The sequence below is a fragment of the Acomys russatus genome, chromosome 14 (genome assembly GCF_903995435.1).
Source record: "Acomys russatus chromosome 14, mAcoRus1.1, whole genome shotgun sequence".
NCBI lineage: Eukaryota > Metazoa > Chordata > Mammalia > Rodentia > Muridae > Acomys > Acomys russatus.
In genome coordinates, this window is record NC_067150.1 from 49,804,855 (window position 1) to 49,821,995 (window position 17,141).

Consider the following 17,141-nt stretch of genomic DNA (forward strand, 5'->3'; position numbering starts at 1 on the left):
AGGCATGCAACCTCATTCCAGACGTTAGGTTAGTTCTCAGTCAGGCTATGGTTGTCTCAGGAAACTCCTGGAGACTGAGGAGGAAGCGAGTGGCTGTAGTGATGAACCAAACTTGACCAAGAGAGAAAAGCAGAGTGGAACAAAGAGCACTTGCTACGACTGGTGTGCCAGCAGTCTCAACGAGGCTGAGGAATAGAGCAAGTGGGTGACTAGCACCTGGAAATGGAAGGGACTTTTTATTTTTTGGTTTCTGACACAGGGTTTCTCTGTGTAGCCCTGGCTGTTCTGGGCTCACTCTGTAGACCAGGCTGGCCTAGAACCCACAGAGATCCTCCTGAGTGCTGGGATTAAAGGCACGTGCTGCCACCGCTCGGCCCCTTTGAGAGTAGATTATTAAAGTCTTCAAGTCCAACCTTGATTGGTTCCAGTGAGAAGGTTGCTGGAAATGAAAGGAAAAAGAAGTGAGACACCAAAGTACTAAATAGATTGTCAGCGTGGTTGCTGAAATCATACACAGAGTTCAAAGTCAGTGCAAGGAGCTGGAAAGGCAAGGTAAAGAGTATATTGATTGAGAAGGTCAGATGACAGCAATCAAGATGAGTGGGGCAATATATATGAATCGAAAGAGCTTTCAGGTGCAGAGTTCTTTGCAGGATAAAGAGAGAAAAACCATTAGGAAGCTCAAGGTCATCTCTAGGACCCCTACAATTGTATTATTTTGACCAACCTTACAACAGCCAAGTGAACCCTGAACCAGTTCTCATCAAACCTTTTCGTTTGGAATTACAGGCCTTACCACCAGGGGGCGCTATCAACACTGCAAAGAAACCCTCCAAGGGATTCCCAGGAGGCCAGGAAAGTGTGTCAGTCTGAGTTCTGAGGACCCCTAGGGCTCTTCTGATTTATTACAAGACCCTTAACAATCCTTGGGCACATCTGCAGCTGTAATTTTCTTACTGTGCATAAATAATAATTGGTTTTGTTTTAAGACAGGATTTCACTCTCTTGTAGCCTAGGCTCATGACCTGAATCTCACTATGTAGTCTAGCCTGACCTTGAACTTGCAGTGATCCTCTTGACTCAGCGTTGGTGTGAGCTACTACGTCTGGTAAGCCATAAACAACAAAACACCTATATTTCTAAATCCCTTTAACGAAGTTACTGCATCTATAGGAGATTTTAGTTGTGTGTTTTAGCAGCAGGAGGAAACCAACAGTGCTGCCACTGTCATGTGGGACCTGCCGTCATTTTCTCCTAGGTAAAAGAGTTCTTCATAACTGAGTGTTTTGAGAGTTGGATGGTAACAGCACAGTTAAAAAGGTTGTTCCTGACTCTTTTTTTTTTTGGTAATCATGACTTGTACCATTGGGGAGGGCATTGTAGGCTGGAGTCTGAGTTCTGTTTAACGCTGCCCACATACTCACCCAGTTTTTCTTCTTACAGTCCTTTGAGGTTGCAATGACCACTGTCCCTATCTCACAGATAACGTCAGGAGCAATGATTAGGTTGGTTGGTCAAAGATGCACCGATGCTAGCGATATGGTTGGTGTGGATTTGGGTTTCACCATCCCTGATCTAAAGCTAACCAACCAGCGATGGGTGAAGAGGCAGCTCGGCGGCTAAGAACACTTACCTGCTCTTGCAGAGCACCCAGGATCAGTTCCCACTTACCTGCTCTTGCAGAGGACCAAGGATCAGCTCCCAACACCCACATGGAAGCTCACAACCGTTTACAGCTCCAGTCCCAGGAGTCCCAGCATTCCCTTGTGGACTTTACAGGTGTTGCAACACACACAGTGCACATACATACACGCAAGGAGAACATTCATACACAGAAAACGAACATTTCTAAAAGGGGAAAAGAACAAATATCCTTGAATCTCAGCAGATTGACTCAAGAGATGTTATCTGTTCTGTATGGGTGGACTGGAGGGTTCAGTTTCTCATGCTAACTCAAGGATCCGAGTGGTCATATATTTCCTGTTGACAGGTATCATCACTACCATAATCATTACTCATTATTATCAAGGCAAAACAGTTTGAAACCCTAAATAATTGAAAAAAAAAGTATGCATGTCACTTTCCAAACTTCATTGGCTGAGTCTGTCATGCGCCACTCTCAACTTCAAGAGGGCAAGGGGATATACTTCTAAAATAAGCCTAGAAGCAAGTGAACCAGACTGGCATCAGCAACTATGCTTGGAGATGCTGGATAAAACATGCCATCTTCCAGCCTCAGTTTCCCCTTCTACAAATGACAATTTTATAAGGATCCCTCACTGCAAGGATAAAATAGCTATGTTTGTTATGGTTTCTAGGAGGCAGAAGGGTTGCATTCAATTAAAGCTTTCATCAGCTGAGGATGTAGGCAGCCAGGTAGCTGTCCTTGCAGGACGTCGTCAGAATGGCCTTTGTTCAGACAAAAATTCCTCCCAGTCCTTTTAGCACACATACACATTTGGGGTTTCGAACAGCTTTTCCTCTGTGAACATAGGCCAGTTATATCCCTAGAACTTGCTGGAAAGCTCAGTCTGTAGCCATTGGTTGTCTAGTTCCTGGAAAAGCCGGAGAGATTCTCCAAAGTCTCAAAACCCTTTGAATATAGTCAGGTCACCAGGTCAGTTTACTGTTTCTCATTTTCAAGCTGCGGACGGACCCGAAGATGTCTGTTGTTGACTCAGGAGTGAGCTAAGTCACAGGAAACTCCCCTTTGTAAGTGCTAGAGGGGTTACATGAAAAATAAACCAACTTCCCCAAACCCGTGTTTGTGTGTGAGACGGTCGGGCATGCACTTGGAAGGCAGAAGTCAACTCTGGGTATCTCTCTTAACTACCCTCCATTTTAGTTTTTGAGGCAGGGTTTCTCACTGAGCCTGGGGCTCACGGTTTGACTAGGCTGGCTAGCTAGCAAGCTCCAGGTCAGTGGCCCTGGTGGCCATCTTTTTTCTTTTGTGCCGAGGACCTCAGGTCTTCATGCTTGCAAGCATTATTTATGAGCCATGGCATCTCTCCATTACCCACGCCCTGCAAAAGGGGGCATTTCTCACGTTTCCACACAAACACGGCTAACCTCCTTTTTGCCTTTCCTATGGGTCATCTGACTCGTTCGCCATCTCTGATAAAAGACTAGGCTGAACTGTGAACTGAGTGGAAACTATTTTCTTACGGGTTTCTTCTACCAAAGGTTCCATCGTTGGGCACACAGCGACTTCCTGATAGAATTTTATCTATGGCCCCGCAATTAGGCTAGTTAACTTCAGGCCCTCAGAGCCTGTGAAGCTAAAATAAGGCCAAAGGGGGGTGGGGAGGGCATAGGTAGAGAGGAAAAGGAGGACACTCGAAGGCTGAGGGAACAGATGTCCGTGCAGGAAGGCACAGCGAGTGTAACACTGCCTGGGAGGAAAAAACCATCAGGCAGGGAGGCTGTGGCCAGATACCTCTAGCGGTCTCTGGTCAAAGTCCAGAAGGAAAAGAAGAACAGGTTTTTTGATAAGGAACAATGACAGGAAGCTAATAAGCGGGCGTATATCCATTTCTGAACCTTAGAGCGGCAACGCATGAAAGGCAGGATGGGTGGAGGGGAGACATTGTTTTCTCAACGCTTCCTCTAATTTATGAGCGCTAGGACTCCACAGAAGGCAAAGCTGTACTCTCCCGTCCTCCCCCGTGCGAGAGCGAGAGGGTGGAGTCCACGCCTCGGCCCATCACGTGGCCATAAGCGCCCTTTGCACGTGACCGCCCTTGTGCTAGGCCAATCAGTCTCCGCAGGGGCGGGGACTTCGAGCCAGGGCCTCTTCTCGCGAGCCTTGCCACCGGCGCTCCTGGACCGCCCACGGCCGCCCAGCGGAGGTCTCGCGAGGCTTGGGCGCTGCGGCGGTAGGAGGAGGACGGAGAAGGACGGAGCTCGGCCGCGGCTGCCTCCCTCGCTCACTCCCTCGCGCGCTCGCCCGCCCCCTCCCTCCCTCCCCTCCCTTCCCCGGCCCGGGCTCCGGCCCATTCGCTGCGCGTTCTCCGGCTAGGGAGGATGTCGGGCTCGTCGCTCCCCAGCGCCCTGGCCCTCTCGCTCTTGCTGGTCTCTGGCTCGCTCTTCCCAGGGCCAGGCGCTGCTCAGAACGGTAAGCCAAGGGGCCGGGGGCGGGTCGGGCGGGGGCGCCGGGCTCAGGCCTGAGGGGGCTGCGGGAGCCGGGAGCCGGCGGCCCCGCTGAGGCGAAGAGGCGCTTCGTTGAGAGGTGGAGGCGTCGTTGTGGTGCGAGCCCGGGGCGCTGTAGACAGGTCCGCGGCGTGGGGCTCTTCGCGCACCGGGAGCTGGAGTAGCGGGGGCGGCTCTGGAGAAGGCGGCGGGAGACAGGCGTTCGAGTTCGAGCCGGCGGAGGGATGGTGTCGGCGAGAGAACCGGGCTCCGCGGGCGCTGACACCCGGGATTCTACTGGGGCCCCGGAACCCTAGTGACATTCTGCAAAATGGGAGGAGGGAGATGCTGGGGTCAGAAGGATCCTGAGAAACACCTAGGGGGGAGCCGACTACTTGGCGTTTCTAAGGAGAGGGGAACCTTGGATTTGGGGGTAGAGGGAAGGTGGGCGGAAAGATGATGGAGTGGGTTGACTGCAGTAGGGGGACCTGGAAAAGAGAAGCAGCGGAGTCTCCAAACGAGCTGGGGGAAGAGGGCTGGGTTTTGCCAAAGAGGGTGGAGTGCTGGGCATTCTAGGGTAGCGGTTGGGAAAGCAAAAGGGAGTTTCTAAATAAGGAGAGGAAAATGAGCAGAGGATGGGGGCAAAGCATTAAAATTGAGGTAGAGGAAATAATCAGAGAAGTAAAGGGCATAGAAATGGGAGTCGGGGAAAGACGGAAAATAAGGGAAGGGAGTAAAATGCAGGAAGTCGGGGGTGTAATGTTACTTTGCAGCGTGGCAGATACATCAGGGAGGGGAAGAGTTGTGGCAAATGCCGTATGATGTTAGTTCGGCCTTTGGGGAGGGCTGGGACACAGCCACATCTGCAGTGGGGGGATTGAGGGCAGTGAGTGATGATGGCAGGGAGATGGAAGAAGTGGGCTTTTAGAACTAAAAGCTTCAAGACTGCAAAGATGTTATTTATGAGGAATATGAATGTGGCCTCTGGGTCGTGTTTAAGGTACAGTGGAAGTGAAAGAATTGAGTTTTGAACTGAAGCTTTTTAGAAACGATGGTGAAAGATAATAGGCACGGGGGAGCTAAACATGACAGATTTTGCTTGACGGCGTTGGCACAGTCTGTTGTTGAACTGATCTTTCAGAAACCTAAATGGATAATGAACCTATTTCAGCTATTGTGAAAACAACTATTAAGAGGCTTAAAGGCTTGTTTTTTTTTTTTTTTAATATGAAAAAATTATGAGAAATCGGTTAGGGAGCCATACATTAGTTTTAATCTCCGTATTTTTTCATTGCTATGCTAAACAATTAAAATAGCTCTCGTCTGAAATTAAAATGGTTTTCATTAAAACAAAATCAGTCAGAGCCAGTGGAGTTCAGTATTCTGAAGAGAAACTGAGCTTAAAATGCTAGAGGTTACAGTGAAATGTATCAGTGTTGAAAAAAAATCACTTTAAGTATCGAATTGTACTAAGGGAATTTTATGCCCTATGGCTTTATTATTGCGTGGGTCAGAAAGGAAACATTTTTGTTTCTTACGTTGAATATCCTAAGGATGTGGGCACTTTTTTTTTTCTAAGTATGAAGTTATGGAAGGGAAAGGTAGAGTTAGCCTGATTTGCTAGCTCTATCATGTATGTGGTAACAATATAAGTTAAGTCTAATTCTGATTTCACTTATTTGTGGAAACAACACAGTTTCATTTTGCACTATAGGTGAGAGATTCTTGGTCTTAGATGTTTAATCTCTGCTGGCATAACTTGTTTCTGATGATTTATAATATGGTAAATTGCAGTTTCTTAGCAACTAAGGCAAGGTTTTTGGATAGGCCTACAAAGACTCATCTGGCTGCTCTTAGTGATAATATGTTCTAAATACAGCATAGTACAGCCTTTCCCTTGAAATGAGCTTGGATTTAGTCATGTCACATGACTAGTAAAATGATGGGGAGTCCATAGTTGACCTAAATGAATGTAAATTGAATTCAAGAAAAAAATGGTTACTTCTGAGTATATATGGTTAAGAATGCCATTTCAAAGCTTTCTGTAACACGTCTCAGTGATAATATTTAAGCTTTGTGTTGATTATAATCCTGTAATAGTCTGATTTTATGTCTTAAAGGTTTTTTACTTTTTATACAGTGACTCAGAGATACCATGTTCCATGTAGTATTGAAATCTTAGACATACAAGATTATAAAAGTAATGTTTTGGAAAATCAGTAATAGAGTCACTATTTCTGGATTGAGAATGTGGCAGTTTAGATTAGGCAAGTAGAAGTTTTTGAAAAGGCTTCTGTTTTCATTATTCATTAAGTGAAGAACTTGGTCTAGATGACCCACATTATTTCTTTAACTCCAAAAGGAATCTGACTCATTACCATAGGGATTCTAGTAGATTTTATTTTCCATATAAATATGTAAGATCTGTTTCAGGTGAATAATTTTTAAGAATCCCTGTTTTTTGCGGGGGGGGGGGGCTTGGATGTATCACCAACCAGCAATTTAAAACAATTAAGATATTCAAAAGTTTTAAGTTAAAATTGAACATTAAACCAAGCAGTATAATGTGATCTAGACTTGGGACACACTTGGGACACAGACAGAACGGGTGTTTTGTTTTTTGGTGTATGTGTGTGTGTGTTAGTTACTAGGGCTCAAACCTTTGTACATAGGAGGCAAGCTTGCTACTATTGAGCTATGTTTTCCCAAGAACTGGGTTTGAATTCTAATTCTCTTCAACTGAGTGACCTTGAGTAAGGCAAATCTTAGTTTGATCTGTGAAATGGGGATTACAGTGTTAGTCCCATAGGGATGTAAGGATTAAATGAGGTAATGAGGCTAGTTGGATTTCATTCTGGCAATATTGCAAGTCTCAGTGTTAGTTTACCATTACTATTATCCTTTAAAAAAAAGCATGTTAAGGCTTCTGTCATCATGAATACAAGTAAATAGGCCAGTTGAAGTTCCCTTACAGAGATTTGTGCCAACCATGTTGCTGCAATTGAAATTCTGGTGAGGAAATTCATATTTCTATTTTTTTTTTTTGAGACAGGGTTTCTCTGTGTAGCCTTGGCCATCCTGGACTCACTTTGTAGACCAGGCTGGCCTCGAACTCACAGCGATCTGCCTGCCTCTGCCTCCCGAGTGCTGGGATTAAAGGTGTGTGCCACCACGCCTGGCTGAAATTCATATTTCTCATTTGATTGTTTAGAGATTTCATGATATTCATTTCTCCTGGCCACTCCAGCAATGAACACATTTTCTTTTTTTCTTTTTTGTTTTTTTGAGACAGGGTTTCTCTGTGTATCCTTAGCTGTCCTGGACTTGCTTTGTAGACCAGGCTGGCCTCGAACTCTCAGTGATCCACCTGCCTCTGCCTCCTGAGTGCTGGGATTAAAGGCATGTGCCACCATGCCCAGCTCCACATTTTCGTAAGGATCAGGCTTTGTAGAATTGGGAAGATACTCAAGAGTTTTACAGATGTTACCTGAGTGAATGAATGTGGATGGAGTGTAAAAATGTAATATGTTCACCTTGAAACATATCAAATTATTGTGGGGGCAAATAGAATATAATGCATTTTATTGTTAACTGCTTCGTTTTTGCTTAGGTGATTCCAGACAGCTGTGAACATTATGCTCGCAACAATGCCAGTATCTGCACTAGGTGATTCATGAGTCTCTTTGTCAAGTACTGTTTGCTTCAGTTGTTTGGCAGTTTACTATTGGCTGTCTTCCTACTTGAGGTGAACTAAAATGAACAGCAGAAAGTTAAAACCTTATCGGTGGTAGTCATGGCACAAATGATATGACAAATGTCAAGCAACAAATTTAAACATAATTAAGTTATTATTTGACCAGATAAGGAACCTGCCTTTGAATAAAGTCTTTCCTAAGGAGACTGTATGTCTTTAATCTCTTCAGTGACTGAATGGAGCACCAGGCACAAATTTGCAAGGGGTCTTGAAGGGCTATGTGACTACATTAGAACTTATTTCTTGGCTTGTTTTGTAGTTAGAGACCATATTAGAAAGAGAGACAGATTTTATTTTATTTTTTGTATATATGTTGGCAAACACAGAGCTTAACCTATGAGTATGCCAAAGTTTAACAGACAATGAAAGAAAAATTCTTTTTCTTTCTGGTTTTTTTTTTTTCCCCCCCTTTCTTTCTTTTTCTTCTTTTTTGGTTTTTTGAGACAAGGTCTCTCTGTGTAGCCTTGGCTGTCCTAGACTCACTTTGTAGACCAGGCTGGCCTTGAACTCACAGCCATCCACCTGCCTCTGCCTACTGAGTGCTGGGATTGAAAGAAAAATTCTTAAATATAGATATGCTCCACAGTTAATTTACTTGCCACAAATTAAGATTTAATTTCATTGTAGATCAGATTTTACAAGTTGTATATTCTTGAGAAATTAGACTATTACAAGATTTTATTTTTAAAAAAGATTTACTTATTTATTATGTATACAGTATTCTGCTTGCAGGTCAGAAGAGGGCATTGGATCTCATTATAGATGTTTGTGAGCCACCATGTGGTTGCTGGGAATTGAACTCCAGACCTTTGGAAGAGCAGTCAGTGTTGCTAACCTTTGAGCCATCTCTCCAGCCCTTTTTTTGCTTTTTTTTTTTTTTGAGACAGGGTTTCTCTGTGTAGCCTTGGCTGTCCTGGATTCGCTTTGTAGACCAGGCTGGCCTCGAACTCACAGCGATCCGCCTGCCTCTGCCTCCCAAGTGCTGGGATTAAAGGCGTGCGCTACCACGCCCGGCTCCTTTTTTTGCTTTTTAAAGTATAGTTTTGCTATAAAATATTTCCTTGTAGGCTCTAAGGCAGTGGTTTTTGGGTCACAACCCTTTTGGGAGGGGATTAAATGACCCTTTTGTAGGAGTCACATACTATCTTGCATATCAGATATTTACATTGTAATTCATAACAGTAAAATTACAGTTATGAAGTAAAAACAAAAATCATTTTATGGTTGGGTCACTACAACATGAGGAACTGTATTAAAGGGTTGCAGCATTAAGGAAGGTTGGGAACCACTACTATTATTTTAACTTACGAATTTTTTTACAGTGCCGAGATTAAATTTAAGGCGTCTCACATGTTAGGCAAATGCCCTATCATTGAGCTATATCCTTAAACCCTTGGCCTTATTTGTTACTTCTATGTGTATTTTTGTATATGTGAGTGGGTGTTCATTCTTTGGTATGCCTATGTACTTCAGAGGGCCCCTCAGTTTGTTTTCTTCTCCCATGTAGATCTTAGGGGATTGAACTCAGGTTGTCAGGCCTGGTGGTTTGGTGGCAATGTCTTTTACCCTCTGAGTCATTCCTTCAGCCCACTTTTATTTATTTGTTTGTTTGGTGTTTTGGTTTTTGGAGACAGGGTTTCTTTGTATAGCCTTGGCTATTATGGAGTAGGTTAGCCTCCAACGCACAGATACCTGCCTGGCTCTGCCTCCTGAGTGCTGGGATTATAGGTGTGCGCCACCCTGCCTGGCTCTGATTATATTTTTAAAATAAGAATTTAACTAGACCTCAAAGATGACCACATGTGCCTTTTGAAAGTGCTCTGGGGGCTTGTATGTTTTTTTCCCCCACAAATAGGACATTTTATTTGTCACTATTAAAAACCTGGAAATTAAACAAATTCCTGGACTGGTGGTTCATATCCATCAGCTCGTTCGACCTTAGCACCAGTCTCGTCACCAGTTGTTTTTCCAGAACTACCGCCTTCACCATGGAGCTCCATTAGTTTTCCCAATTCAAACTTGGGCTTCTTCAGCATTTTTACTTTTCTAACGAAGATGTCATGAAGAGGGTAGATGGACTGGCAAGCCTTTTCTATGTCTTTTCCAATGCTGTCTGGAATCAACTTATTAACCACTTCCTTCAAGTCATTTGTCTGCACTTCTCGGGTCATGATTTCCATCATCTTCTTCCGGATCTGGCGGACCTGTTGGTGCTGCGCATATGATGTCTTTCGTATTTGGTTGTTGCGTTTTTTTGTGACTCCAACACAGAAAAGACAAGCAAATAACCATTGGTAGTCTTGACATCAACATGAGCTTCAATCATGGTCTGCCACTTTTTGACCATGCAGCACATTTTGTCCCGGGTAAGATCCATGCCGTGGAAGTTAGTCAGACAGTTTTTGCCCTGAACGTCCTCAGTAATTAGCTTGAATTTCCTAAAGGCAACTTCGTCATTCTGCAGATTGGCAAGGCTCACTTCAAACACACGACCCTTGAGGCCATCAGATGCAATTTTGGTTCCTTGAGTCCTCGTGACTAGTGTTTTCCCAATGTTTCTAATATTGAACATGGCTGGAGCTTTGACATCGTACCAGTCTTTCTTGGAAAATGGATCAACCACTTTCTTCTTGGCTCCCTTCTTGCCGCCCTTTATCAGCCGCTTGTTCTTGCCAACCGCCATGGTGCCGCTCCGAGAGCCAAAAGGGCGGCTTGTATGTTGTTAAAGTGCTCTTTGGGATTGGGAGCTATGTAAAATGCTTGTTTTCCCCTTTGTTTCATTTTACTTTTTGAGATAGGTTCTCGCTGAGCAATTCCTGACCTTGAACTTAGTTCTTCATATTTCACCCTCCTAAGTGCTAGGGTGTGTAAAGCCTTTTTCCATATAAAGTGCTATTACCTGTTAAAATGAAATGTATTAAGTGATTGTTTAATAGTTTGATAATAAAATTACACAGAGAAGCTTTAGAAAATGAATTTTGTGCAATAGTTTCTGATGTTTAACTCATTCTGTGTAACTCGTAGTTTACAATGAGCACAATCTGGACAGGATCAAACAACGCATGAGGTTTTGAGAGAACGGGAAAGCCAGAAGATTTCAGTAGGACAAGGACAAAAGTTGGACGTATGAGTAAGGAATGGCTGGATCTTCATTTGGGAAATATCTGGAGGGTCGAAGCTGCTGGAAAGAATAGTAGGATAGGGGCTAGAGGAAATCACTCAGGTGGTTAAGAATGCACACTGCTCTTCCGGAGGACTCTGTAGCTCCCAACTACTTCTGACTCCAGCTCTAGAGGATCCCAAAACCTTTGGTTTCTATGGGCACTTGTAGTTGTGTGCATATACACATATAGACACATAATTAAAAATATAAGGATAATTTTTTAAGAGAATAGTGACTTTTAGTAAATTGACAAATCAGAATTGTAAAAATGGAGCAAGAGTACTTCCTCTGAACAACTTGACTTTGAGAATGACTGAACAAAAACATTTACATATTTGCAAAATGACATTGATACTATAGAGTTTAATTCTAACAATCTTAGATAATACATTTTAAAAATCATTTGTGAGGTCTTTGAAGACTTTTTTGTTTTAAAGATTTGCTTATGTATACAGTGTTCTGCCTGTTTGTACCCCTGCCTGCCAGAAGAGAACATCAGATGGTTGTGAGCCACCATGTGGTTGCAGAGAATTGAACTCAGGACCTCTGGAAGAGCAATCACTGCTCTTAACCTCTGAGCCATCTCTCCAGCCCCCCCCCCCTTGGTTTTTTTAAGACTGGGTTTCCCTGTGTAGCCCTGCCTGTCCTGGACTTGTTTTGCACCAGTCTGGCCTCAAAACTCACAGACAAGATAAACTGTATCTTAAACCTTATTAATTAGAAGTTATTTGAACTGATTGCTCAGGACTTTCAATTGATCTGTGTGGAAATGAAGTTTCCTAATGTTTAAAGAATTTCCCAAGTGTCCACCTTTTTGTCAATTTCATAAGTTAAGGAACAATATTTATTTATGTTCCTTAGATACCTGATGGCTTTTTTCTTTCTTTGTTTACTTTTAAAACTAAAAAAAAAAAGAAGGTCACCGGGTGTGGTGGTGCATGCCTTTAATCCCAGCACTCGGGAGGCAGAGGAAAGTGGATCTCTGTAGGTTGGTCTACAGAGTGAGTCCAGGACTGCCAAGGCTACACAGAGAAACCCTGTCTTGAAACAAACAAACAAACAAAAAACAACAAAAAAACCCCAGAAGGGTCATATCTGGCTTGTTATTTAAAACAGAATATGATTGACTTGATGGTAATGTCCTGTGCTATTCTTTATACTAACAAATACTAAGTGGTATCTTTGTATTTTTGAAACTAATTGTATGTTTTAAAGCTAAACCTTACTGCATAATGTTAATTATTAGTGCTTTATATTTTTCTCAAGACATATATCAATTTGGATATGATTTGCTTTCCTTTGTATAAAATGCCATTTCAAATCATATGAGATGATGTGAAATTATTGTATGTTATATAAGACTATATTATAAACCATTAAGCATCAGATTACACCAACAGTTGTAATCATATCCAAAGTTTTTTTCTTACTTTAAAAATAGTAAACATAAAATGCATCTCAAAACCTCAAGGCCTTTCCTGATAGAATGCTGACCAGGTCAGTGCTGCTCATGCAGGAGAGTTACAAGTAAAACAGAATGCCGTATATTTGGGTTATTGTTATTGACTCTTCTTTCTTTTCCTGTCATATTTTAGATTGGTGGATTTGATGATATTTCAGCTGTCTTCCAGTTCTATAAATGATTTAGTTCTTTGATTTTACAGTATAAGTTCTGCCTCCAGTAGGTTTTTATAAGCTTCTATTTTTATAAACTTTTAGAAACTTATTTTAGGGAACATGATAAATATTAAGATATGTACTGTTTTGAAATTTGACTTTCTCTGAGTATACTTCAAATAGTACTTGCAGTTCTTGTTTTAAGTAAGGCAGAACAGTATCTGTTACAGAGATTGCAGCTCAGTGCCGAGATTGCCAGTATGAATTAGAAACAATTAAGAAATGAACATTTGAGCTGGGCGTGGTGGTGCACACCTTTAATTCTAGCACTTGGGAGGCGGAGGCAGGTGGATCACTGTGAGTTTGAGGCCAGCCTGGTCTACAAAGTGAGTCCAGAACAGTCAAGGCTACACAGAGAGACCCTGTCTCGAAAAACCAGGACTGGGGGAAAAAAAAAAAAAGAAATGAATATTCTTGCCAGGTAGGTATTTTGTATTCTTTTTTGTTGTTGAAGAGACAGTGAAATAACACTTTTTTGTTTTACTTTGTTTTGTTTTTGTTAGACAGTTTCTCTGTGTGTAGCTTTGGCTGTCCTGGAAATTACTTTGTATACTAAGCTGGCCTTAAATTCAGGGAGATCACCCATTTCTGCCTCCTAAGTGCTGGGATTAAAGGTGTATGCCACCACTGCCTGGCAACTATTGTTACTTTTTTAATGTTAACCTTTGAGGAAATCTGTTTTTGTATGTGACTTACTTTCATCAATTATATATCTAAAATAGACTCCAAAACTCTTCGTGGGTGAAGAAGGCAAACCAAATATTACCTGAATTAAATTTGAGGACGTTCCTAAGTTAATACCCCCTAGAAACAACAATTAAAACTAAAAAATTTATTTAGTGTGCATGTACATATGTATATATGTATAATGTGCATGTGTAGGAACTCATGTGTCTCTGTATTTCTTTTGAGGTCAGAGAACAACTTACAGGAATAGAGAAGGAGAGATCCTTTCAGTTCCCAGGTTTGAATTCAGATTGTCAGGCTTGGAACAAGTACATTTACCCATTGATACATCTAACCTGTCCAAATCAAATTTAAAGGACACAATTTATCAGCTTATTTATCATGCTTGTTGGGTCCATTTCTTCTTTTTCATTTTTGTTAGAATAGCATATATACAGTAAATAAACTACATGTGGTAGCACATGCCTGTAACCCTACCAATTGGGAAATGGAGGCAAGAAGATCAGGAGTCTAAAGTTATCCTTGGCTACTACATAATAAGTTAGAGACCAGCCTGGGCTCAAAAAACCAAAATTAAGCCAACAAACAAACCAAAACCAAAAGAAATCATACAATTTCCTATGTACTCATCATCTAGTTTTCAGTAATTGTCAACCACATTTTTGTTGTTTATTAACTGAAAATAACCTAAGAAATGCAATTTTGTGTTACAAACTAGAAATTTTCATTACCTGAAATATAGTTCAAAGAACTTAATTTGTAGTGCAACAGTGTATTTGACTCACAAGATGTTGAAATAACTTTAAGATTATAAGAATTACTGTTGGCAGGCATGTTGGTGTATGTGTGTAATCCTAGAACCTAGGAGGATAAGACAGAAAGGAAAAGAGTTTGAGACTAGCCTAGGTTACATAGCAATACTCTGCCTCCAGAGAGAGAGAGAGAGAGAGAGAGAGAGAGAGAGAGTGTGTGTGTGTGTGTGTGTGTGTGTGTGTGTGTGAGAGTGTGAGAGAGAGAGAGACTGACTCAGATACAATAGTTTATTAGGCCAATGAGATGACTTGATGGGTAAAGTTGCTTGCTACCAAGTCTGGTAACGTGAGTTCAGTTCCCAGAACCAACCTCCTGCAATTTGTTCTCTGACCTCCACATAATGTGCACTGTGGCACACATGCCTCCTCTCTACATGCCTGGACCCACACAAATAGTATAATGCAATATATTTAGCGTTTGGTGTATCAGTATCTTTTAAGAAATTATAGTGACCACTTCAGTTGATTTAACAGTTCATTATCAGGCTGTGATAGTTTGAACATTATCTTTTCAGTAGAAATAGTGACTGCTTGAATATTGTATTTACTTGTACTCTCTCAACACATCAAGATTCCTAATATATTTTAGATTATAATAAAACACAGATGTGAGTTGTATTTAATGAATATTGTATTTGTATCTGTGCATATTAGTTAAAAATCTATAAAGTTCCTGTCTCAAAAAACAAAACAAAAACAAACACAAATCTATAAGGTTTCTAGGGCATTGACTAGATCTTAAGCATTTTTCTAAAATATTTACACAATTATAAATATGATCATCATCATTTCTTTATAATATAAAGAAGTCATAATGAACTGTTCCCAATTAATAGTGGTAGAAGGGTAAACATGCATTTTAAAGACTGTAGACTACATTTTTTTATTGTACCTGTAAAAAAAAAAAAAAAAAAAAAAGAAAAAAAAAAGAAAACTGAAGAGGATTCTAAATATATAGGGTATATGTGCTTTCTCTTCCCTTTTAGAGATTCTCTTCTGAATTCCTTGAAGGAATTTTCTAGAATCTTAGTCTAACCTATTAACAAATGTAGGAGTCCTTTTCCACCTTGAACACTTGCAGTGACTACTTCACAACAGTACATTCACTGTTGAGCAGCTCTGTTAGGAAGGTCTCCCTAATGGAGTTGAAGTCTCCCTCCTGGTAACTTCTGTCCTTGGGGCCAGCTCTGTCCTCTAAGAGAGTGTTGGATTGGCTTCTCTTTCACAAATGTTGACTCCTTTGCTGAACATATTTCCAGAAGGATTCATTAGACACATTTTCTCCACATCTAATGGAAATCTAAGGTGTAGCTATAAAGTATAACAAACTCATCTTTTAATTTATCCTCATGTATGTAGAGAAGGTAGGTCCTGCATCACTATATAAATGAATCTATAACTGAAAGCATTCTTGAGGGGGTTTGTGTGGTTGCTGGCTGACTAGGAAAGCTGTTTCTTTGCTTTGTGGTTGGTTGTTGGTGGCTTGAGCACTCTTTGATGTGCATCTGAAGAAGGAAATTCTGAAGTCTGTCCCCAAAAGGGTTGACCAGTACCAGTATTTGGAATAAATACAGGAGGAAAGCACAACATAAGTTACTTTATAGTTACATACACCTAGTATGGGAAAAGCACTGGAGCTGGTTCTGTGGTAGTTTTATCTTTGCACAGAAGAGTAAAGCCTGTCAGCCTTTAACTTCTACATGAAAAGTGACATCTGAGATACATGTTTTACAGTAATGTCAGCTTTTGCTAAAAAAACAACTTTGGGAAAATAGGTGACCTAGAACAATGTCATTTAGTTCAGGAGATCTCTAAATGTAGCTGTAAATTTGGGGTTAATTTGACTTCCACATTGGATCTTTTAAATTAGCAGTTCACAACCTGTGGGTTGAATATCAGATCTTCTGCATATCATATTTACATTACAATTCATAACAGTAGCAAAATTATAGTTTTGAAATAGCAATTAAATAATCTTATGGTTAGAGGTCACCACAACATGAGGAACTGTATTAAAAACCACTGTTTTAAATAAAGTAAAGTTTTGTTTTTGTTTTTCAAGACAGGGTTTCTCTGTGTAGTCTTGCTGTCCAGGAACTCACTCTGTAGACCAGGCTGGCCTTGACTCACAGAGATCGCCTGCCTTTGCCTCCTGAGTGCTGGGATCAAAGGCGTGCGCTACCACGCCCACCACTGCCCGACTTGAAATAACGTTTTTTTAATAAAAAAAGAAAAGAAAAGTATGTTCAGGTATGGAGTCATTTTAGAATTTATTTACTTATTTTTGAGGCCCTCTCCCCTCCCCTGGTATTTTAGTCTGGCTTGGAACCTTTTATCTTTCTCCTTCCTCACTTCTTTACCTCTCTGCTGGAATTATGCTGCCTTACTCGGCTTTGTGAGTTGGTGGCTTGTTTTGCTTTTTTGTTTTTTCAGACAGCAGGCAGGATGTTGCTGTGTAACCTAGGCTGGCCTCAGACATACAGTGGTCCTTCTGCATTAGCTTCCTGAATGCTAGGATTACATAGGTATCCCTTCATACCTTTATTTATTTTTAAAGATCTTTTATTTCTATTTCATGTGTATATGTATTTTACTTGCATGTATGTCTGTGTATTGTGTTCATGTCTGGTACCCAAAAGAGCGAATTCCCTGGACCTCAAGTAACTGACAGTTGTGAGCTGCCATGTGGATGCTGGGGTCCTCTGCAAGAGCAGTAAGTGCTCTTAACTACTGAGCCATCATCCCAACCTATTTTTATTTTTTGTATGCCATTTTAGTATTGAACAATCTGATGATTTTCACAAGGCATTTATCAGTTCTGTTACTGGTATGTTACTGGCAAAGTCTAGAATTTTAGTGGGGCATGGTGGCCCACACCTTTAAAAAAATTATTATTATTATTATGGTTTTTCGAGACAAG

At 41.3% G+C, this 17,141-nt stretch overlaps 2 protein-coding genes across 2 annotated transcripts in view; one reads left to right on the forward strand and one right to left on the reverse strand.

Annotated features, from left to right (window-relative positions):
* Positions 1-3,947: 3,947 nt before the first annotated feature.
* Positions 3,948-17,141, forward strand: part of Nptn (neuroplastin) — an 84,647-nt gene continuing 71,453 nt past the window's right edge. Inside the window, exon 1 of the mRNA XM_051156565.1 lies at positions 3,948-4,114. Coding sequence (XP_051012522.1) covers positions 4,024-4,114 — 91 coding nt within the window. The 5' untranslated portion in view covers positions 3,948-4,023. The remainder of the gene's footprint in view (positions 4,115-17,141) is intronic.
* On the reverse strand, positions 9,735-10,587 carry LOC127198562 (40S ribosomal protein S3a-like). Its single transcript, XM_051156566.1, is given in 2 exon segments — positions 9,735-10,160; positions 10,163-10,587. Coding segments are annotated over 2 exon segments (792 nt in total). The 5' UTR covers positions 10,566-10,587; the 3' UTR covers positions 9,735-9,771.